This window comes from Trichechus manatus, unplaced genomic scaffold (genome assembly GCF_000243295.1).
Source record: "Trichechus manatus latirostris isolate Lorelei unplaced genomic scaffold, TriManLat1.0 scaffold00211, whole genome shotgun sequence".
Lineage (NCBI taxonomy): Eukaryota > Metazoa > Chordata > Mammalia > Sirenia > Trichechidae > Trichechus > Trichechus manatus.
Window position 1 is genome coordinate 2,307,704 of NW_004444147.1, and position 22,890 is coordinate 2,330,593.

Below are 22,890 nucleotides of genomic sequence, written 5' to 3' on the forward strand. Positions count from 1 at the left end.
GTTCTCTTCTTATTTTATGGACATACTGTCCTGTCTTTAAAGATACCAAATTGTGTTTTCTTTCTCCTTATTTATATCTGTTTCTACCAAGGTGCTTTTTTTCTTTTGTCTGTTTTGGATTCTGTCTTTTATATTAGAAGCTTTCATCAAATGCTTTGTGATCCTTAACTTTCCACTCATATTTAAGAGGTGTTAGAAAACTGATTGAAAGGGTAGGTGTGTATTTGTATGCATGCACACATGCACCCTCACTTGAAGACAGTATGACTGGGTTGTTTAATGAGAAAAACCTCAGTGTCTACATTTTTAAGTCTTGTCTCTTGGACTAATTGAGTTCCCATCTTTTGCCTGGAGGGCATACATCTCTGTATTTTGAAAGTCATGTGGGAGAAGGCATAGAATCCCAACATTTAATGTGTAAAACTTTAAGTAATTTTCTCTGCTTTTATTTGTTTTCCCATCTCCTCAGTTGTGTTTGGGGGAGTTTCCTCTGCTGTTATCTGGGTACCCACCCCTTCAGTTGTATTTGATGTCCCCCAGTCCAGAAACTTTTTGTTATACCTTCTCTAAGGAGTAAACCTCTAATCTTCACTGGAATGATAAGAAGGCAGTCACTGGCTGCTTGAATTCAGGGAGGGAGTCTTTGGGTCTAACTTTCAACTAATCCCTTCTATCTTTTATTAGCTCATTTAATAAAATTTGCAGGGGTTCCTGGTACCACCTCCACTCCCCAAACTTTTGGGGATTTTGTACGATAAATCTGGTTGCTTCTCAGTTTTTCTTACTGTCAGTTTAGGATTTAGCTTTTTTAGATGTGCTGGGTAAATTATTATGGGTCATTTGCTTTCTAATTTGAAAAAAGTTTTCCTGTTTTCTTATTTCACATTCTCTGAGTTCATGCGTTTAAAAGATTCCTTTACTGTTTTAGCCGAGTTTGGGGAGAGAAAAAGAATAAATACTTGAAATCGGTCTGCTACCAGAAGCTCAGTTCTGAATCTTAACAATAAGATGAAATGTAAAAGTGACACTAATATTTTTTTTAGGTCCCAAAATCCACAAGTGTTGGCTGAAGAGAGATACAGCTTTCTAGTAGCTTATAATAAAATTTATAGATCTTAGTAGACTTACTGTGAGACAGCAGTGTAGTGTAGGTAATAGAGAAAGAGAGGAAGAAGAAGGGGGAAGTGCGGAAAAGAGAAGACAAAGGATAAAACAAAGAGCAAGAAGCAGTTAGAGAATACATTAATAGACAGTTGAGATCTAGAACAAAGGAATTAAGTATAGCCAAACTCCTCACTGGCTACAGTATGAAAATTGGATTGGAGAAAGTTAAAACTGGAAGTAAGGAAACCAACTAAAAGATTGTAGTACTTAACTGCAGTGGTTCATGTTAGAATTACTAAGGTAATGGCAATGGGAATGGAGAGAAGGGAATTAATTCAAGAGGTGGGAGATGGAGTAGAAGGAAGAGCCGAAATGTGCAGAAAGAGTTCAGATTTTAAGTCAGACATACTGAAGTTCAGACCTTGACTGTACCATTTCTAGCTGTAGGATGTTTAGCAGCTCACTTAACTCTCTGAGCTTCAGTTCCCTCATCTTTAAAATGAAAATGATAATACCTACTTGGCAGACTTGTGAGTATTTTATAATATCTATAAATTGCCTACAAGGGCCTGGCACATAAGGTGCACTGTTCAGCCATAGCCATGAAAATGATGATGACACCAGTGACAAGGCTTCCTCTGCTGGGATAACCCAGCTCTGTGCCATCTCTGGAACGGTTTCCTGACATTTTTTCTCAGGGTTATTTTTTCCTTCTGCTTTGGACTCATTCTGCCTTATTCATAATTCCTGCTATAGCACTTTGCACATTATTTGTTTACATTTGTATCTCCCCAACTAAACTGTGAGACCTGAAGAGCAGAGGGTCTGTGCCAGTCATCTTGGTATTCCCAGTGCCTATGCCCTTAGTGTCTGCTACATGCTAGACAGTAACTGTTGAGTGATTGAACAAATGCTTTGTACAACCATAAGATTTTAATGATTCTGTAACATCAGTACCTCAAAAGGTATCACTTTTTCAAAGAAATCTTAATCTGTTACAGCTTCGTCAGCTATCCCGTGTGAACCATCCTAATATTGTAAAGCTATATGGAGCCTGCTTGAATCCAGTAAGTTTGTCACTTTTATATTGGCAGCTGTCTATAAAAAATGACATGGGAGATATGTGGTCTTTAGTTTATGAAGCTATCTAGATTCACTATCTTAGATGTATTTCTGAAAAAAAAAAAAACAAGTTGCACCATTATTCATTTGTTTGTTTCTAGTCTTTTACAGCACAGTGTATTGGAGGAGTTGTCTTAGGTGGTCTTATCCGGTGATCTCATCTTCTTATGAGGCTTTTGTTATCCTGTGACAGCACCTACTCTGCACTGGAGAAATTCCCCCGAAAGAGCTTGTGATTGTGTTTTTTTTAACATTTGTATCTATTCTTAGACAGGCGACTCTTAGAAGAAAAGGTCTTAGATCATAGGTATTTTTTTTCCTCTAGTACCATTCATATAATAGGGGCTTAAGGAATGTTTTTTTAATGCATCTTAATGCATATATAAAATCAGAGAGTTAAATTATCTCTCAAGTCCCCTAAAGTACTGTAGTTCAGGGGTTAATTTTTCTGGCATATGTTTCCTTTAGGTGTGTCTTGTGATGGAATATGCTGAAGGGGGCTCCTTATATAATGGTGAGTGTCATTATACCTGTCTTTATCTAGTCAGTTAAAATAATTGAAAAGCTTTTAATACAAACTGTACTAAATTATTTAATGTTCTTCACAATTTACCATCAGAGTATCAGAAGAAGATAATTTTGTAAAATCTGCTAAAGATTAAAAGTGAAAAGATAAGATGTTACAACATTAGTACGTGACCTTTAGTAATCTGTCTGTTTTTTGTGGCTGAGAATCTACACAGCAAAACATACACCAATTCCATAGTTTCTACATGTACAATTTAGTGACATTGATTACATTCTTCGAGTCGTGCAACCATTTTCACCCTCGTTTTCTGAGTTGTTCCTCCTTCGTTAACATAAAATCACTGCGCCCTAAGGTTTCTATCTAATCTTTCAAGTTGCTATTGTCAATTTGATCCTATTAGATGGTTCTTAAAAGAGAATAATGCTCAAGGTGCACCTTTTTTACTAGTTAAACTACTGCTTGGTTTTAAAATGACTTCATGGGATATTTTTGGTTTAAGGTTTAAAGATTATCTCAGGGCAGTTGTTTTAGGGGTTCATCTACCCTTCATGGTCTAGAATCCATGAGAATTTGAAATTCTGATCTACTTTCCCCCCTTTTGATCGGGATTCTTCTATGGGATCTTTGATCAAAATCTTCAGTAATGCTGGCCGGGCACCATCCAGTTCTTCTAGTCTCATGCGAAAGACAGCAGTTAGTTGTTCATGGAGGCAGTTAGCTACACATTCTGTATCCTGCTCCTGTTCCTGACTGTCCTTCTTCCTCTCTTGCTCCAAGTGAATAGAAACCAGTTGTGCCTCGGATGGCTGCTTGCAAGCTTTTAAGACCCCAGGCACTATGCAGCAAACTAGGAGGTAGAATAAAAGCATTAAACATGTTATCAGGCCAGTTAACTAAGATGTCCCATAAAACCATGACCCTAAACCTCCAAACCAAGGAACCAAATACCATGAGGTGTTCGGTTGTACATAATCCGCTTTGGCAGCTGCTTTTTTTTTTTTTTTTGTCTTTGTTGTAAATACATCTATCACACAGTTTTTGCCAGTTCAGCTTTTTATAGGTGTACAGTTTATTTACAGCAGTTACAGTAATCGCCTGTGTGACCCTACCCTTAATCAGTGCGATTTTTCCATCACCATTAACTCCCCTTTTCCCCTTCCCTCCTGCTTCTGGTAACCACTGATATACTTTGATCTCTGTACATTTGCCTTTTCTTGTCTTCTTATGTAAGTGAGGTCATACAGTATTTGCCTTTCTGTGATTGACTGATTTCACTCAGCATACTGTCTTCAAGCTCCATCCATACTGTAGCATATGTCAAGACTTCATTTCTCCTGTGGGCTGAGTAGCATTCCATTGTATGTATGTACCTCATTTTGCTTATCCATTCATTTGTTGATGGGCATTTAGGTTGTTTCCACCTCTTGGCTATTGTGAATAGTGCTACAGAGAACATTGGTATACAACTCTCTGTTTGAGTCTCTGTTTTCAAGTCTTTTGGGTATATACCAAGGAGTGAAATTGCTGGGTCATACAGTAACCCAGGTAGCACAGTGGTTAAGAGCTTGGCTGCTAACCAAAAGGTAGGCAGTTCAAATCCACTAGCCACTCCTTGGAAACCCTATGGAACAGTTCTACTCTGTCCTGTAGGATTACTGAGTCGGAATCAACTCAACGGCAACAGGTTTGGTTTTTTTTTTGTTGTTGTTACGGTAGTTCTATTTTTCGTTTTTTTGAGGAACTGCCACACTGTTTCCCACAATGGCTGTACCATTTTTGCATTCCCACCAGCAGTGGATAAGGATTCCGATTTCCCCCATGTCCTCACTAACATTGGTTATTTTCTGGGTTTGTTTGTTGGTTTTAATCTTAGCCATCCTGGTAGGAGTGAAATGGTATTTTTCTTTGATGTATATCTCTCTGATGGCTAATAACACTGAGCATCTTTTCTTGTGTTTAGTAGCCATTTTGATGTCCCCTTCAGTAGAAATCTATCAATTTTTTAAATTGGTTGTGCTGGTTGTAATGTTAGAAATATTTAAGTAAGGTAAAATTTGCTTTTTTAATAGATTTTATAATATGTTCAGGCTTTTAATTTTTTTGTATTTGTTTTTGCTGTCTTTAGCTTTGAGTCTTCTCATTTTATAACTCCTTAATCTTACTTGCATTTCACTCTGCTTTGTTTTCTTTTTAAAAATGAAATCGGGAACACTCACTTCACAGAACATTTTAATTTTAATGAAGGAAAACTATCATTCGTCAGCTTTATAGAACAAAGCTAACTCTTCCACCCTAAAAACACCGACTGCATAAATAAGTGTATCATCTCTTCTAGCACCAATTTTGTACGAAGTTTTACATATATTGACTGCCCATGTGTTGTATCATTGTTACTAGATATCTAATACTCCATTGTTTTATTTGGTTGAACTATTTCTAGATTTTAGCTATTATAGAGAGCATAATTTAAACGTCTTGATAGAAATTATTTTGTTTCCACCTGTAGTGTTTCTCTACTCTTAAGGTAGTATGCTATCAGATTGCTTATATTTTATGTTACTGTGTGAGACACTATGTCTATCAGTTTGAAAGAACATAGTAATGTATATTAATTTTACTTGAATGTATGAGTAACATTTAATAGAAGCACAATTAAATTTTATGTACTTATGTGGCAGTTATCCTCTCAAAATTATAGATACTTCAGTCTTCTTTATCTAGTGAAGAATTAAAAGCAGGACTGATAAGAGCATGTGTAGAAGAAAACCTAGTCATGTGTTCTGATAGTGCTTGCATTCACCTAGTGTCTTTTGTTATATGCAATAAAGTTCTTTTTAGTTTGTGCCTTTCTCTTGCAGTGCTGCATGGTGCTGAACCATTGCCATATTACACTGCTGCCCATGCAATGAGTTGGTGTTTACAGTGTTCCCAAGGAGTGGCTTATCTTCATAGCATGCAACCCAAAGCTCTAATTCACAGGGACCTGAAACCACCAAAGTAAGTTCTAATAATGTGACCTCTTCCTCACCGTCCTCCCACCCCTCCACACTCCCTAATTCAAACTGATTGTTTCACATATAAGTTTGTCTTTTCTCTACCCTTTTGGCTTGTTCAAATATGTTTAACTCACCTTCATCATCTAGGAATTTAAGCTTGCATTTTAGAATGTTGTCTTTAGTGGACTTTTCATTTGGAATAACTCCTACCTTAAATTAGCATAATTCCAGAATCTTTTAGCCCACAAATCTCAGTTTCTGCCTGCAGTATATAATATTGCCTGTAGAGTTATTTGTTCCATGAGAGCAAGGACAAGTCTGTCTTGTTACCGGCTGTATCCCCAACAATTAGCATGATGTTCATACATAGTAGGCATTCTGCAAAAATTTGCGAAGTGGTTATTACTTGCTCTTTCAGAGGAAAGCCTAAAGGCTTCTTTGGTATCCAGGTAGAAATTTAAAATATTCTGGATTTCTCCATATTGACAATTTTGGGCCTTTGAAAAATCTTAGAAGACCCTTAAATAAATATCTTAAAGAACTAAAACTTTTGTCTGTTTTTTTATATTTGTATAGGCACTCAATTAAAGGAAACACATATGTGATATCTGTTGTCCCCTTTTCTCTGATTTCTTTTCTTTGATTTTTTTCTTCTTTATCCCCCCATGACAGATTAAAACCATCAGTCCCCACATATTTTCGCTCCCACACTTACCAGTCCTCAGAAGTTTCCCCTAGGAAATCAGTCACAAGTATAGTCTCAAGTTACTCCAGTCTCTTCATACTGGTTTAAAGCATTAAAGATCCCTTCTGGGTGTAACATGTCACTCTCATGTCTAATTTGATGCACTCTGCGTAGGTTCCAACTCTTGAAATTACTGTTCTTGGTAGTGTGCTTTATTTCTGTTACTAAGTGTGAATGGATTTCTGTTTCCCTGGGTCCTAGCAAAATAATGTTTAAGCTACAGATTCATGGTACTTTCATGTTTTTAACTTGACTCCTGAGGCTGTTGTCTTAGCTACCCTGAGTTGGTTAGTGAAGAAAAAATCGCTTATTCTTTTTTCCTGGTTATGGATGTTCATGTCCCTTTTTTTCCTGCTGTATTAACTCAGAGCTGTATTATCAAAGCAGACTCATGAGAATCATAGATCTTAACGCAGCACCAAATTGACTAATGATGCAAAGGTTACAGGTAAGCATCAAGCATAGACAGTGCATTCTTTTCCTGGAGGGGCCTGAAACCATCAGATGCAGCTTCCCAGAGTGTCCTTTTTATTCCACATTAGGATATATTTTGTTTTGGAATAACTGACTGGTTATTGAACAATATATGTGGAAACACTGCTCACAGAAGGAAGTCACTTTAGTTTTCTAACATCTCCATTTTATATTCTGTGAATTAAACAGTTTAAGCAGCTACCACCATTCTCCATCCAGTGATGCCTCATAAATCCATACATTTCAGGTGTATTCGAGAAACCTAGATTAGACAGATCAGATATATCCTACTAAAATTATTTTGTAGCTAGAAACTCTCCTTTTACTAGTAAATATCATTACCATATTTACAAGAGGGAGGTCTGGTCTGCGTCATTCATTCCTCAACTCTATGGACATCCCTATAGCTGAACTCATACTGTTGTATTGCAGATTTTTTTGGAGTACGCAGTGTTGGTTGGCTTTAGAATTACAGATGAATTTTAGAATTGACTAGAAGGTACTGGGGAAAAGAAAATTCTTTGTAATGGCTATGCCTTCATGTATAAGTGCATGTACAAGCACATGTTACATCTTTACTCTTCCCGGAAAACCTACTGACTCTGGTCAGGAAGAGTTTCTCAGAACGGCATGCAAAGGCACCTGATGATTTTTTTTTTTTTTTTTTTTAATGAAGAGAAGTTTATTTCCTCATAGTCAAAGTAGGCTAAAAGTCCAAATTTAGGGCTTCAGCTCCAGGGGAAGGCTTTTTCTCTCTGTCGGCCTTCTTCTCTTCAGTGTTCCCCCAGACTAGGAGCTTCTCTGCACAGGGACCCCAGTCCAAAGGACGCGCTCTGCTCCTAGCACTGCTATCTTGATGGTATGAGGTCCCCCTGTCTCACTGCTCACTTCTGTCTTTTATATCTCAAGAGATTGCCTCAGGACACAATCCAGTCTTGTAGATCCAGTCCTGCCTTACTAACATAACTGCCACCCATCCTCCCTCATAACATCATAGAGGCAGGTTTACAACATACAGGAAAATCACACAGTACCAGGAATCATGGCCTAGCCAAACTGATACACACATTTTTTGGGGGACATAATTCAAACCATGACATTCCACCCTTTGACCTCCAAAAAATCACATCCTTGCAACATGGAAAACATATTCACCCCATCATATCGTAGCAAAAGTCTTAACTCCAAGTCCAAAATCCAAAAATTCCTCTTCATCTGTGAAATCTAGAATACAAGTTATCTGCTTCCAAAGGTACAATGGCAGAACAGGCACAAGCTAGACATTTCCATTACAAATGGGAGAAATTGCAGGGAAAGAAGGAGTAACGGGCACCAAGCAAGTCAGCAGAACACATTACACTAGCCCTCAGGGCTTTGAAAATTATCTTCTGTTCTCAGAGACAATTTACACAATAGCCCTGCCCTCCAGACTGTAGGTATTAGGCCACAGTCTCTGGATTTTGAGTAGAGGCCCCTCGGCCCTGGGCTTCAGCTCCGCCTTTCAGGCCCCCTGGGACAGCTACTCTGCTCCCTTGGCTTTAGGCACACCATTCTCCCAGTCCATCTGAGTGGTGACTCCACCCTTAGAAGCACCAGAGGCCATTGCTCCACCCTTTGAAACCCCTGAGGTCATGGCCATACCTTTTGAGACTCAGGCTGCTCGACTTCTTGTGTCCCTTGTCTCTTCAGCTTCTGCTTCTGTTTCCAGTGGCCTCTTGGCCCTCGGGCCTCATAGCTACATCTGCCCTGCTGGGGCAAGTGTTCCAAAGCTCTGTAGCTCCACCATTAAGTGCCCAGAGGCACCCCACTCTTCAGGAAGCCTTCTGCGCACAGGCACTCAGCTCCCTCGCTCTGTGGGTCGGCAAGCCTAGCTCACCGATAAGTGCCCAGAGGCACCGCATTCCGCCAGGAAGCCTCCCCCGCACAGGCATTCAGCTCTCGCTCCGTGGGTTGGCTCCAGCTCCGTCTTTCACCGGTCTCCTCGTTCTGCTGTTGTTGGTTCTCTGCTGCTGTAGGTTCTCTGCTGCTATAGGTTCTCTGCTGCTGCTGGTCCTCTGTCACTCCCACATGTCTATCCATTCACAGTTTTAAAACCGCTTCCACATTCTAGGTATCTATTTGAGCAGCACCCCACTCTCTCGGTACCAAATTCTGTCTTAGTTATCTAGTGCTGCTACCACAGAAATACCACAAATGGATGGCTTTAATGAAGAGAAGTTTATTTCCTCATAGTCAAAGTAGGCTAAAAGTCCAAATTCAGGGCAACAGCTCCAGGGGAAGGCCTTTTCTCTCTGTCGGCCTTTTTCTCTTCAGTGTTCCCCCAGACTAGGAGCTTCTCTGCACAGGGACCCTGGTCCAAAGGACGCTGTCTGCTCCTGGCACTGCTTTCTTGATGGTATGAGGTCCCCGGCACCTGATCATTTGATGAGGTGTTTTATTACAGTATCAAGTTGTACTTGTGCCCTCATTTTATTTATCTTTTAGAAATTCTTTTACATGAACATCAGAAAGAAAAATGTGTTTTTAGTCTTAACTGTGAAAGTAAGGCTGAAAAGATCATTTAGGTTCAGATTTCAGTGAGCCTTGAATGTCATGCCAAGGACTGGTGAACTATTAAAGCCTTATGAAGAGAGGAGCACTAGCATAAAAGTCATGGTTTAGAAAAATTATTGTGGTATCTTGACTGTGCCAGAATGAAACAAGGAAACCACTCACAGAGTTTTATAATCACCTTGATAAAGAGTAGTAAGAGCTTGAACAAGAAGATTTTTTTGTTGAAATGTATATAGAGATAAGTGGCATTTAGCATTCTTTCCACTTGAATTATCATGAGAGTATTTTTGGCAGTATAGAGATGTGGATAGTAGTTTATCTGGCTTTTTTACTCACATTGGACTGAAAGGGAACTAATTTTCTAAATAATCTCTCGAGTTAGAATTTAAATACAAAATTATATGCAAAAAGTTTATAGAATTTGCAATTAAAATGAATTCTTATATACTGCTGTTGGCTTTTTTCTTCTATATTGATGTATTCTACTTTATTTTCTTTAATTAAATTATATTTGTTGGTTTTATTATTTTAAAAATAATACATGCTCATGATCAAAAACATAATCAAATTACATAGAATACAAAGTATATGAGTCAGACTCTACTTGACGGCAATAGGTTTGGTTTTGGTGGTTTTCTTGCCTCCTAGTTCCACTCCCCAAAGGTATATATATTTTTCTAAAGCATACATGGATTATATTATATATGATGTTGATTTTTTTTTTCTTTTGCTTACCTGGATATCTTCGTATCAGTATATACAGATGTTTACCTCTTTATTTTTAATGGATAAATAATATTCCTTTATTGCCTCTTAAGTAAAGTGAATTCTTGAAATAGAAACTGTTCTTGGCCTTATGAGCAATCTTAGACTTTGAAGACTTGATTTGTAGCTGCTTTTAGGAAATATAGTACAACTGAGTCATTTGACATTTTGAGATTCTATAATTTTTAATGCCCTAAGTTGGTGCTTCTTGAACTTTCCCACCCCTCAGAACAAAGTTATATTGTGTAACCCCAGTAGTTCTGAGAATAGGGACAGAGCCCAAAGAAGCCTTCTTAAGGAAAGTTTCGTGAGAATTTTATATTATAACTTCATGTAATATGCAATTTGTTTTAAAATAAATGTTAGTTTGGGGAATGGATAGTGGTGGTGGTAGCACAGTATGGTGAATATAGTTAATGTTACTGAATTGTACACTTAAGAATGGTTAAAATGTCCAACTTTTTGTTATGTAAATTTTACCACAATAAAATTTAAAAAACATGTTTATTAGAATGTTAAAATACTTAAAACTGAAAAAAAATGATGTTCCAGGAAGATGTACTAGCTTTAACCTGGGACTTCCTAGGCCCCCTGCTACTTATCCCAGTGTACACTGATGTACTGGCAGGGTTTCATATCCTACTTTGAGAAGCACAGTAAAGTTTAAGCCATAATATTTACAAATTTATCATCTAACACTCTGTGTGCTCATAAAGATTGTATAGAAATATGGCCTTTGATTCTTTGGACACATGATAAAAAGAATTTTGGAACTCTTAATAATAAACTGAGAAAGCATCCCACAACAAACACCCAGAAATACTGCATGTTACAACCAACATCCTTTTACGTGCATAGGTGATCTTACACGAAAATAAGGGAACTCATTGGGCAAAGATGGAGAGAACAGAACCCTGAGTGTGAAGCAAGCATGGGAGCCAAGGGCTTGCCTGTGAGCTTCTGCCAATACCAAGAATGCAGAGCCCCAGGTTCTAATGACTCCTGTGTAACTGGAGACAGGTCCTTTGTTCTGTTCAGGTGAGGTATCAGAACTGAGACCGCTGCATAAATTCAGGACCCTTGGAGGAGACAGCTTCAAGGTGAAATAGAAAATCTGTTCTCTCACTAGGTAGACTTGTAATTCTCTGCTGAGAGTCTGCCCTCATTCTACTGTAGGCTTCAGTTTGCCCTACGTGCAGTCAAGAAAACTCGAACCAGGCAGGTTAAAAGTGCTTTGGGGTTGGCTGTGTCTCAATTACTGTTTAAAAGTAAATAAAAGACATTTTGAAACAAAACTTGAGAGTAATCTGCTGCAAACAGACCTCCATTAAAGGCCTTTCTAAAAGATGTGCTTCGGGAATAAAGAAAACAATTACAGAAGGCAAGTCCAAGTTTCAAGAAGGAACGGTGGGGGGAAAAATCAGTAAACATACAAATAAACATTGGCTGTATAAAACAGTAATGTGTTTTTGCATTTAAGAAGAGATGGTGGGTAGGAATTTAATGTAAAGAATTATTTCTACCCATTTGTGGAATAACCCACATGTCTATAAACCTTTTAGGTAATGATGTAGAGAGCAAATTATACTGTCAAAGAAATCAGAAGCCTAGAACAAAAAAGGCTTTGAATCTTGCAACAACCCTCAGGACTGCAGATCTGCGTAAGCAGGAAGTAGGTTGTGAAGGCCGTGCAGCTTCCAAGCAGGGATACACCACAACAGCCACTCCAGATATGGCTGGAGAATAATGGACAAGGAAAAGCCTGCAAAGGAGAGATGCCAGGAGTCATGAGTAATAAACTAATAAAAATTATCTTTTACTTTCATAGTTTTTTTTACACTTTCAAAATACTTTGTACATTTTAATTCTTAAAGGATTAACAAGTTACGTTGAGATATGAAAAACCTAAAACTATGAATATCAGTTTTTTAAGGGAATCTTAATAGCTGGGTATGGTAGTTGGTTTAACACTAACTACTGTAACCAGTAAACGGTTTAACACGATAGAAATTTATTACTCACGTGAAATCCAAAACAGTTGTTCCTATTTGGCAGGTGACGTTTCACTCAGGGACCTAATTAGCCTCCCCCATTTTGTGGTTCTGCCACCCTTCAGGCTTTGGAAACCTCTTCGTTCAGCCAGCACATGAAAAAAGAGAATGGAGAATCATGTATGGGAGGTTTTTTGAACCAGACCTAGAAGTGACATATGTCACTTGTTCCACTTGCCATTGACTACTATCTCAATTCTTGCCACACCTAACAGCAAGAGAAGTTGGGAAATCTAGTCTTGTATGCTCAAGAGAAAGTGAATGGATTTGGTCAGCAGCTGGCCAGCCGTCCACAGTCTGCCTTTCTGGTCTCCAAACATCTTTTACCACATGTAGAATCACCCACCCCCCACCCCTTATCAGGGAAATACTCCAAATTCTCTTCTAGTTACCATCCAGCTTACAGTGCAGCATTTTGGGATGATGTGCCATCCTCTCCAGCAGTCCACGACAGATGTGGCTCTGGCAGCACATGAACTAGAAAGACAAGTTATTTGTCTCTCCTAACACACATGCAGTGGCAGAAGAGAGGATGGTCAGTTAAAGATGTTACTCGGAAATGGAGAGAATGGAGATGTATTGCAGTTACTGTTCTGTAGGTTTGACACCCTGTGTTGGGTCCGTCTGCCCTGGTAGTGTGCAGGATTTCTTGATCAGACCCTGATTCTGTCCTTGGGAAGGAGCTTCCTTATCCATTGTTCTTCATGACTCTTGGCTTCTCCCCTTTGCAGGCTTTGCCTTGTCTGTTATTCTCTGCAGCCATACCTGGAGTGGGTTTTGTGCTGTTTTCCTCCTTGGAAGCTGTACATATGGCCTTCACAGCCTGCTCCCTGCTTATGCAGATCTGGAGTCCTGAGGATTGTTGTAAGACTCAAAGACTTCTTTATTCTAGGCTTGTGGTTTCTTTGACAAGTAATTTGCTCAAAACAGACTTCTGATTTCTTTGGTGCCAGTCAGTTCCATGTGCCAGTAACTATAACCAGAATTCTTTATTAGGCAATTTCTTGAGCCTGATTTGATTGCTGACCCCAGTGCTCTTTTCTTAACCTATTGGAGGTATCTTGAAACAGTCAAGTTTAGGTAGGAAGTACTTAATCTGTTCTTTGCTTCATGGCTGTCTTAATGGGCCTTTGTCAGTTTTATTTCCTACTATTCGGAGTCTAGAAGCTGTCAGTTTTCCAAGTCCTTTAAAATCACAGATTAACACAGCCAAGTTTTACCAAGTGTCTTGCCACATGGGTCTTCATCTCTCCAGTCTTCAATTTCAGTTTCCTGGCAACCTACTGCTAAGCCAATACCAAATATATTAGATTTTTGTTATAACATTTTGATACCAATTTCTTGTATTGGTTAGAGTGACACTGCAGTAATAAGTACTGAAATCTCAGTGTCTTAATGCAGTGCAAGTTTATTTTCCACTCATGAAGTCCAAAATGGATGTTCCTGATTGATGGACAGCTTTTCACATGGTGATTAAGGATCCCTGCCTCTTTTGATCTTGTATCTCAGAATCCTCAGCTGGCAGGTGGGGAAAAAAAAAAAAGTATCACATGTCAGAAATTTTTATAGCCCAGACTCAGAAGTGAAGTACATGACTTCCACCCACGTTCCATTGGCCAGAATGGTCATATAGCATATAGCCACATCTAATTGTACAGGAGGCTGGGAAATGTGATCTAGTAGTGTGCCCTGGAGGGAAAGGAAATGGAGTCAGTGAACAGCTAATCAGTCTTGCTAGATTAAACAAACAAAAAAGTTGTGAAGTCGATTGCAACTCATGGCAACTCCATGTCTGTCAGAATAGCACTGTGCTCCATAGGACTTTTAGTGGCTGATTTTTTCAAAAGTAGATTACCGGGCCTTTCTTCTAAGGCACCTCTGGATGGACTCGAACCTCCAACTTTTCTCTTTGTAGCCAAGCATGTTAACTATGTGCACCACCCAGGGATTCCTCTTGCTGCATAGGCTCCACTAAAGGCTCTCGTTTTGTTCACCATTGGTGAGACCAAAGCAGGTTTGTAAACTTTTTGACCATGTTCCCAGTAGGTAATACTTAACAATCCAGCACATGTGTATGCATATTTATACATACAAAACTAAAACAAGTTTCACGAAACTATACTTACTGTTAGTAGTTGTGATGCACTCTGATATTTTCAGTTCGTTTCTCCTTAATTTTTTTTTTTTTTAATGCTGTCTTGGCTTACTAAATTGTTTTTATAAGCATTATTAGGTTTCTGCCTTCAGCTTGAAAAACACTAGAATGGGTAGATTAAGTACAGGGGGCAGTGATTTATGAAGGTATTTGGCATCCATCCACTCCCATTTCAGGTCACCATAATGTTGAATTTCTTTAAACCCCATGTTTTTTATGTTGGCCCAGACAGAAATATGGTCAGGAAAGATTTTGGAGGTAGAGATGGAAATATCAAAACATGAGTCTAGCAGTGCTTCTGTGAGAGCTAGGCTAAGGTCAGTTCCTTTTTTTTTTTTTTTTATTGTATTTCAGGTGAAGGCTTACAGAACCAATAGTTTCTTATCAAACAGTAGTGCACATATTGTTTTATGACATTGGTTAACAACCCCACAACATGTCAACCTTCTTACTTCTCAAACTTTTTTTGGTGAAAATACACATAGCCAAAGATACACCATTTCAAAAATTTCTACATGCACAGTTCGGTGACATCGACTACGCTCTTCCAGTTGTGCTGCTATTCTCACTTAAGATGAAGGCTTACAGAACAAAATAGTTTCTCATGTAACAGTACACATGTTGCCCTATGACAATGGTTAACAATCTCAAAACACATCAACAATATCCTTACTCAACCTTGGGTTCCCTATCGCCAGCTTCCTTGTCCCCTTCTGCCTTCTGGCCCTTGTCACTGGACTACTGTACCTCATTAGTCCCATTTGGTTTTACGGGGCTGTCCACTCCCAGGCTGAACGGTGAACCTCGGAGATAACTTCACCACTGAGCTAAAAGAGTGTCTGGGGGCCATACTCTCGGGGGTTCTCCAGTCTCCTTTAGGCCAGTAAATCTGCTCTTTTCTTTATGAGTTAGAATTATGTTCTACATCCTTTTCTAGCTCTGTCCACACCCCTCTGTTGTGATCCTGGTGAGAGCAGTCAGTGGTGGTAGCCAGGCACTATCTAGCTGTACTGGACTCAGTCGGGTGGAGGCCTTGGTAGCTGTGGACCATTAGTCCTTTGGACTAATCTTTTCCTTGTATCCTGTTCTCTTCATTCTCCCTTGCTCCCAAAGGGATGAGACCAGTGGAGTATCTTAGATGGCCGCTCACAGGCTTTTAAGACCCCAGACACTACTCACCAAGGTAGAATGTAGAACATTGTCTTTATAAGCTGTGTTATGCCAATTGAGCTAGATGTTCCCTGAGACCATGGTCCCCACAGCCCTCCACCCAGCTATTCAGTCCCTCAGGGAGTTTGGATGTGTCTATGGGGCTTTAAGGTCAGTTACTTTTTGCTGTTATCCTCTAAACTGATGAGGCTATTGTAGTGAGCAACTAACATTTCACAGAAGTTAACTGATAATACTTTGCTTAACCCTTTCTGTTTCCACAAATTTTTTTTATCATAGAATTAAATATTAGTCTTATAACCTTTGATTTATTTTTTTAACAGCTTATTGCTGGTTGCAGGGGGGACAGTTCTAAAAATCTGCGATTTTGGTACAGCCTGTGACATTCAGACACATATGACCAATAACAAGGGGAGTGCTGCATGGATGGCGCCTGAAGTTTTTGAAGGTAAATGGCAACAGCATGATGTGATTGATAATCAGTCTCATTCTGTGTGAATCCAATATGTCTGTTTATAGCTTTACCCCATTTCTGTGGTTTTATTTCAGTATAGTTCATAATAGCAAGGTATATTTGTTGTTGCTGTTAATTGCCATCTAGTCGATTTTGACTCATGACGACCCCATGTGAGCAGAGTAGAACTGCTCCATAGGGTTTTCCAGACTGTGACCCTTCAGAAGCAAATCACCAGGCCTTTCTTCTGAGGTGCCTCCAGGTAGGTTCGAACTGCCAGCCTTTTGGCTAATAGTCAAGCATTTAACCGTTTACACCACCCAGAGACTTCATATAAGGTATATGCTGGAGTCTTAAGGAGACATTAAATAAATATAGCCTTAGATTTTAAATCTTAAAGCAAGATTTAAGTTGTCTTGTACTTTCTGTACAAGTTCAAGCATAGTGTACTTTTGTATTGTTTCCTAGAGATTAAAAATTGAGAGTACTGAAGTTTAAATTAGCATGCCTTAGGGGAAAATTGGGCAGAAATATGATATTCAGAATTACAAATACGGGGCAAGCTTATGTTTACTTTCTTTTACACCTCCATATTTTACTCAGATTCTTAAAGAGTGGTCATTAAACTTCATTCTTGATTTCTGTATAAAAACATCAAATTATCTTTTCAGTGAGAGAAGCTGAACTGAAGATGTATAATTGTATGTTAGTAAGTATGATTCAGATGTTTTCAGTAATCAGATTCTGGTTATGGTTTATTTCTATTATTTTTGATGAATTTAAAGGCTTTTGATTATTTATTTGTTTTTAGCCACCCCAGAAAAGGAGAAATTTGCTATGCAGCTAGTCATTTGATTGGAGCCATGGAGCTATTTTGCCCTAAAATTCTAATAAAAAGTTGGTGGACAAACAAGTATTAATTTATACAAAACTAAGTAATGCCTCCTGTTTTCAAGTTAATGTACAGAAAACATATTTTGCCCTGTTAGTTGTTTAGATGTTTTTATGTATAAATGTTTTACATGTATAGTTTGTTATTTTTATACAGAAATCTGGTATGAAATTTATAGACCATTCTTTAAGAACTTGAGTGAGAATTGGAGGTGTAAAACAAAGCGCAGGTTATTTCTTCATTTCTGAAAGAGTTGTCCTGATGGCACCTATAGCCCAAATTATATTTTAACCTCATTGTGCTGCTGCATTACATTGTACTATGTAATGTGTGTAGTTATCACTATAAAGATTTTTCAATTTTTTAGGTTTTTTTTTTTTTTTTTTTTTGCTATTTCTTGTGATAATTCACCCATTAACTTCGTACTGCGTAAGTTTTGCTGCGTTAATCTATTATAAATTTATCTATTATTTTCATGATTTAGAACTTAGTTTTTTAAGTTTGCAAATTAAGAATTTTATCTCACCAGATATTGAGGGGGAAGAAAATCTTAACACTAAATTAGAAAGTTCTTTTCCAGTGATATGGAGTAATGCCATCCATCAAGAAAAATAGATAAAGAAAGGTTAAGATTAAAAAATTACAGAAAGGAAAGTACAGATGTTTTATACTCTATCCCAGAGAAAGTATCAGTCTAAATTAAATAAAGACAAGGCCTGTGCCTCTTGACGAGAAGATAGAAAATAACTGACTTTCTAAAGTGAGCTTTTTTTTCCGGTGGCGGGGGAGGGGGGGCGGTGCAGTGTTGCTACTTAATGCATTAAAAAATATGTTTATTGAAAAAACATAAGGTACTTCAGAAAGAGTAATTTCTCAACTATACATATAGAAGCTTCTTGTTTTTCTACAAAATGCCCATTTTTAAAATTTATGGAAACAGTTATTTCTGTAAGTTGTGTGGGGGGAAAAGAGTCTTAAAATTATTTGCTTTTTTTTTCCCTAGGTAGCAATTACAGTGAAAAATGTGACGTCTTCAGTTGGGGTATTATCCTTTGGGAAGTAATAACACGGCGGAAACCTTTTGATGAAATTGGTGGCCCCGCTTTCCGTATCATGTGGGCTGTTCACAATGGTTTGTGAAAAGAAACTTTCTTTAATGTATTTTATATTTTTTCCTATTTGCAAAACTGCTCCTGTTCCCTCTCCCTAAGGAAGACAATTCATCCTTACATTAAAATGATCAGTTTTTTGTTACTAGAATATTTTATGTTAACCTATCACCTCCTACACCACACCCACTTGAACAAAGCAAGGCTGGGAATGGTCCTACCTCTGTTGCACTGAGTCAGTGTTTGGGGCTTAGGAGATGTGCTGACTACTGATTAGAGAAGACTCATTAGTAGGCAAGCCAGAGCCAACTGCTTAGGTTGGCCCTCTCTGAGAGATAGAGAAGCAGCAGACTGGACTGTGTGGAAAGAATGCAAATCTCTTATCTCTCACATGCTGAAGAAAATTTGGGCACTATAGCCTTTTTATCTTGAGACTTAGGAAGCAAGGGTCTCACCCAGTTGAGGAAATGAAGAATAATAATAATGTCACACTAAAAAAGGCATAGCACAGTGTGCTTCACATATCCTTTCTTTTTATCTTCTCGTTATTGCCTCATTTTACAGAATTAGAAACAGATCTAGAGAGGTGCAGTACTCAAGGTCACAAAATTAGTAAATTTTAGAGCTGGGATTCAGATTCAGATCTTTTTGGATCTAATGCCTGTATTTATTAAGTTAAATTGATGTATAGACTCAGTGACCTTAACTTCCTTCCTGTTCCTTTTTTAGATCTGGTAATGACATTTCCTGTCACACATAATATTGGAATGTAACCATCCTCTTCATTAAGTTATTTCACATTTACTTTGGGAAAACAGATTTTGTTCGTAAAAGAAAATTACTTAATCTTTCTAACTGTTTCTGATATTTGATTTCTGTCACTTGATTATAATCATTCTGGTTAATGGCATTTTTATATACTGTCCCACAAATGATAAAAACAAATGTTTCCCTAACTACTTAGGTCATTCATAGACTTATCAAACAGTACTATCATCTGAGGAGTCTTAGCATTTTTAACAATTTCTTATACTACCTTTAATTTCACAGTAGAGAGTGCTAGAGCATTGACCAAGACAGCTTCCTTTCTTTTTCTCTATGTTGGTTATCAGTAAATAATTGAGTATCAGTGAAGTAAAGAATAAAAGAACTAACTTGTTAATTGAGTAAATGGCAAAGATCTCATTATATTTGAGACGATAAGCAGGACCTTCCTAATGATACTGTAGTCTTGGTAATTACGCAAAAGTTGACAGTTTTCAGTATGTGAAATGATTGACTCATAGCCGGCAAAAGATCTACCTCCCACGAAAGGTTCATGTGCAGGTCAGTGAGTGTAACAGCATAGTTGACTACATTTTAGATGCAGAAGGTGAATTTTTCAAACACATTTGAAATTTTTGCAGTGAATCTGAAAGCAATGGTTCAGGTAAGGTTTTTTCAAGCCACCATTTTGTTAATAAAACACATTGAGCCATTATTAATTTGTTAAAAGAATGTTTATGACAAATGTATATTGTTAACTCTCAGTCTTACTATAGTACATTATAAAAATTTTAACTTGTAAAGGTTTAGCTTCCCCTTTATGAAAATATACATAGATGGAATAAACGTTAACCTAAAGGAGATTAAGAAAAAAAAAGTACTTTTATTACTCCAGAATATAGATCTTATAAGATCTGTAAAATAAATATTATTTTAGAAGTACATGTAAAAAATTTATACCATTCTTTGAGTAAATACATTCTTCTCCTCTAATTTTCAACTATAGGTACTAGACCACCACTGATCAAAAATTTACCTAAGCCCATTGAGAGCCTGATGACTCGCTGTTGGTCTAAAGATCCTTCTCAGCGCCCTTCTATGGAGGAAATTGTGAAAATAATGACTCACTTGATGCGGGTATAATCCTTCTTTTGAGGGGCTTTGGGTTTAGGGGAGTTTAATACATACTTAGTTTTAATGAGATTTTAAAATAAAGGGGACATTATTGCTGTTTTTTGCTTTATACTTTTCTGTATTTTCCAAGTTAGAATGGGCATGCATTACTCATTTGAAAAATAAAATATAGTTCTTTTCAATGGAAATGTGACTAGGCTAGGTTTCTGGACTTCTTTTTTACTCCATGCAAACGTTAGTGGACCAGTGTTTTTGTTTCTGGGTCTGTTGCCTCATTGGCAATGTGAGAGAAGCTGAATTAGATGATCTCTAAAACCTTTACAGGATTTAGGTATCTTATGATTCTAATATTAGTTTTAAGTAAATTTTAAATTTTCCTTAGAACAGATTTTCATCAGGCATTCAGTCATTTATGCAGAGCACTAGAGAGGTTGTATTCCTAGGCACATTTATTAAGTGATCTTTTTACTTTTTGGAAATACAGTCAATCCTTATTATTTGTGGACTCCATATTTGTGAATTCACCTATCCACTAAAAGATACTTGTAGCCCCAAAATTAATACTTGTGTTTTCACAGTCATTCACAGACATGCTCAGAGGGGAAAAAGATTTTGAGTTGCTTGATACACATATTTCAAGAGGTGGAACAAGGCAGTGTTCTATCTTCTTGTTTCAGTTCTCTTACTGTAAACAAATGTCCTTTTTACAGTCTACTTTATGCCACCTTTTTTGCATTTTTGTCCCTTTTCTTGATGATTTTGCTGTTTAAAATGACCCCAAAGTGTAGTGGTGAAGTGCTGTCTAGTGTTCCTGTACGAAAGAAGGCTGTAATATGCTTTATGGAGAAAATACATGTGTTAAATAAGAGTCATTCAGGTGTGTGTTCAATGTTAATGACTAAACAAGGTGTCTTTAAACAGAAACACACATAAAAGAAGCTCATGTATTGATCAGTTGAGGAAAATGTTGTGACCAGAGGCTTGCAATAATTGCCCGTGGGAGCAGTTGTTCAGTATTCACTAAGTCAGGGTTCAGTATTCCCTTTATAGGCCATAACTACCACAAATAATAAGAATTGACTGTATGTTATTTGTTGCTTATTATCATCTTTTCAGTTATTACTCTTCCAATCTGTTCATAATGGAAGAGTTTGCCATTAAAACGTTAAAATTTATTCTAGGATTTATTGAATTTTTAAATTTAAATGAAGCCTTTAAAAATGATTATTAGAATGTCCTTGTCTAATAATTTAGTATTGTTTGAAATATTCTAGGCCTCTAGAGTTTAGTGCACTAACAGAATCTGTCATATGATATCTTCACTTTAAAAAGTTAACGTATTTATGAAAAAGTGCCTGAATTTCAGAACAGTTTGTTCAGAAGAAGAATCTTTCATTCTCCTTAAACGTAGATTAACCAAGATTTAGCTCTTGGATCTTAAGATACACTGTTACTGTGATTTCCCAAACGGCCAGAGATTTAGTTTGGTTCAGTCTGTTGAAAATAGGTTAGGTAATATTTGTGTACCAGCTATAGATAGAACCCTATATGTGTATAAGAAAACAGTGTAGTCTCTGAAATCAGATAACTTAAAACTTTGGAATGTATAAATTGTTCAAACTGTAGTTGTGCTTATGTAGTCTTTATCTAATTGGAGAAGAATGTCTTTTTTTTTTTTCCCTTAAATTTCTTCTTTTTTTTTGGTCCAGCAAATATTTCTAATAAGTGTCTCCAAGTCATAGAGGGACATCCATAATGTATCCTTGTCGTATTTTAAAAATTAGTCCTAACAATTATCCTATAGTGTACCAGTCTCCGTTGTAAGACTGTAACAATCATTGCGACAACCTAGAAGTTTATGTCATTGCTATGAGAACGTAAATGTGTTTCATATAGTTATGAGGAGTGATACTATTATTCTATTTCATATGTTCCTCTAGAAAAATATTTGCTGTTTTCTTCAAGATCATCTAGGCTCCATGTAAACTAGATGCTTAGGTAGGTACATGGCATTGGTCACAGTTAAAATCCAAATGAGACAACATTATCATCATCTTTGTAAAATAAACTTAGGGTTTCTGCAAATTTAGTGTATGCCTTAGGGAAAATAAAGCAACATCTTTGCTACAGTCAAATTCATGAGAAGAAAATAATTCAGATGTACTCTTCAAGTTAATTTTAACAGGATTTGATTTATATTAAAGAAAATTTTAATAGTGATTTACTTTTTTATATATAGTACTTTCCAGGAGCAGATGAGCCTTTACAATATCCTTGTCAGTATTCAGATGAAGGACAGAGCAATTCTGCCACCAGTACAGGTAAATAAATAGATTGGAAGGGTAATAACCTGATTTTTTTGGGGGGGTGGGGAGGAGGGGTCCTCAATTTCCATGAAAGTATAACCAAGAAACAATGAGTGATGTCCCCATTTGCATTTTAATTCCTTCATTTCGTATAATTGAGTGCAGTTTGAGTTTCTAGGTACATCATTCTTCATAAAGGTACCCACATTAGTGTTATAAAAGATCTACTTCCAAGTCTTGGAATTCTGGCATAGTTATGTATAAAAAGATTGGATATTGTATTGCTGTGAATTCCACTCTTAATTTGAAAAATAGTTGTTAATGTATACAACTAAATCAGATAGTATTAGAAAATTATTTTAAATGTATGTAACTAAACACGTTTCTTCATCATGAACACCATATATTTTGTTTCTCTTCTACAGGCACTCTTATTTAATAAGCTATATTTTAGTTAAAATTTTTTCAGTTTTTTTAAATATGAAATAATGGTGAGCTCTGTAGCTGTGATCATCAGAAAAGGATAGTAGAAAGGCCTGGAGATTTGCTTTCAAAAGAAAACCCTA

At 37.3% G+C, this 22,890-nt stretch overlaps 1 protein-coding gene across 8 annotated transcripts in view; it reads left to right on the top strand.

The window, feature by feature from the left end:
• Positions 1–22,890, top strand: part of MAP3K7 (mitogen-activated protein kinase kinase kinase 7) — a 93,869-nt gene that overhangs the window by 19,122 nt on the left and 51,857 nt on the right. For 4 of the 8 annotated variants that reach the window (XM_023742477.1, XM_023742476.1, XM_023742475.1 and 1 more), the window contains exons 3-9: positions 2,106–2,533; positions 2,695–2,740; positions 5,614–5,752; positions 15,988–16,112; positions 18,014–18,142; positions 19,891–20,021; positions 22,258–22,339. In XM_023742477.1, the coding sequence (XP_023598245.1) occupies positions 2,707–2,740; positions 5,614–5,752; positions 15,988–16,112; positions 18,014–18,142; positions 19,891–20,021; positions 22,258–22,339 (640 nt within the window). In that variant the 5' untranslated portion in view covers positions 2,106–2,533; positions 2,695–2,706. The remainder of the gene's footprint in view (positions 1–2,105; positions 2,534–2,694; positions 2,741–5,613; positions 5,753–15,987; positions 16,113–18,013; positions 18,143–19,890; positions 20,022–22,257; positions 22,340–22,890) is intronic. The other 4 variants (XM_004388412.2, XM_004388413.2, XM_023742478.1 and 1 more) reach the window with 3 other exon arrangements.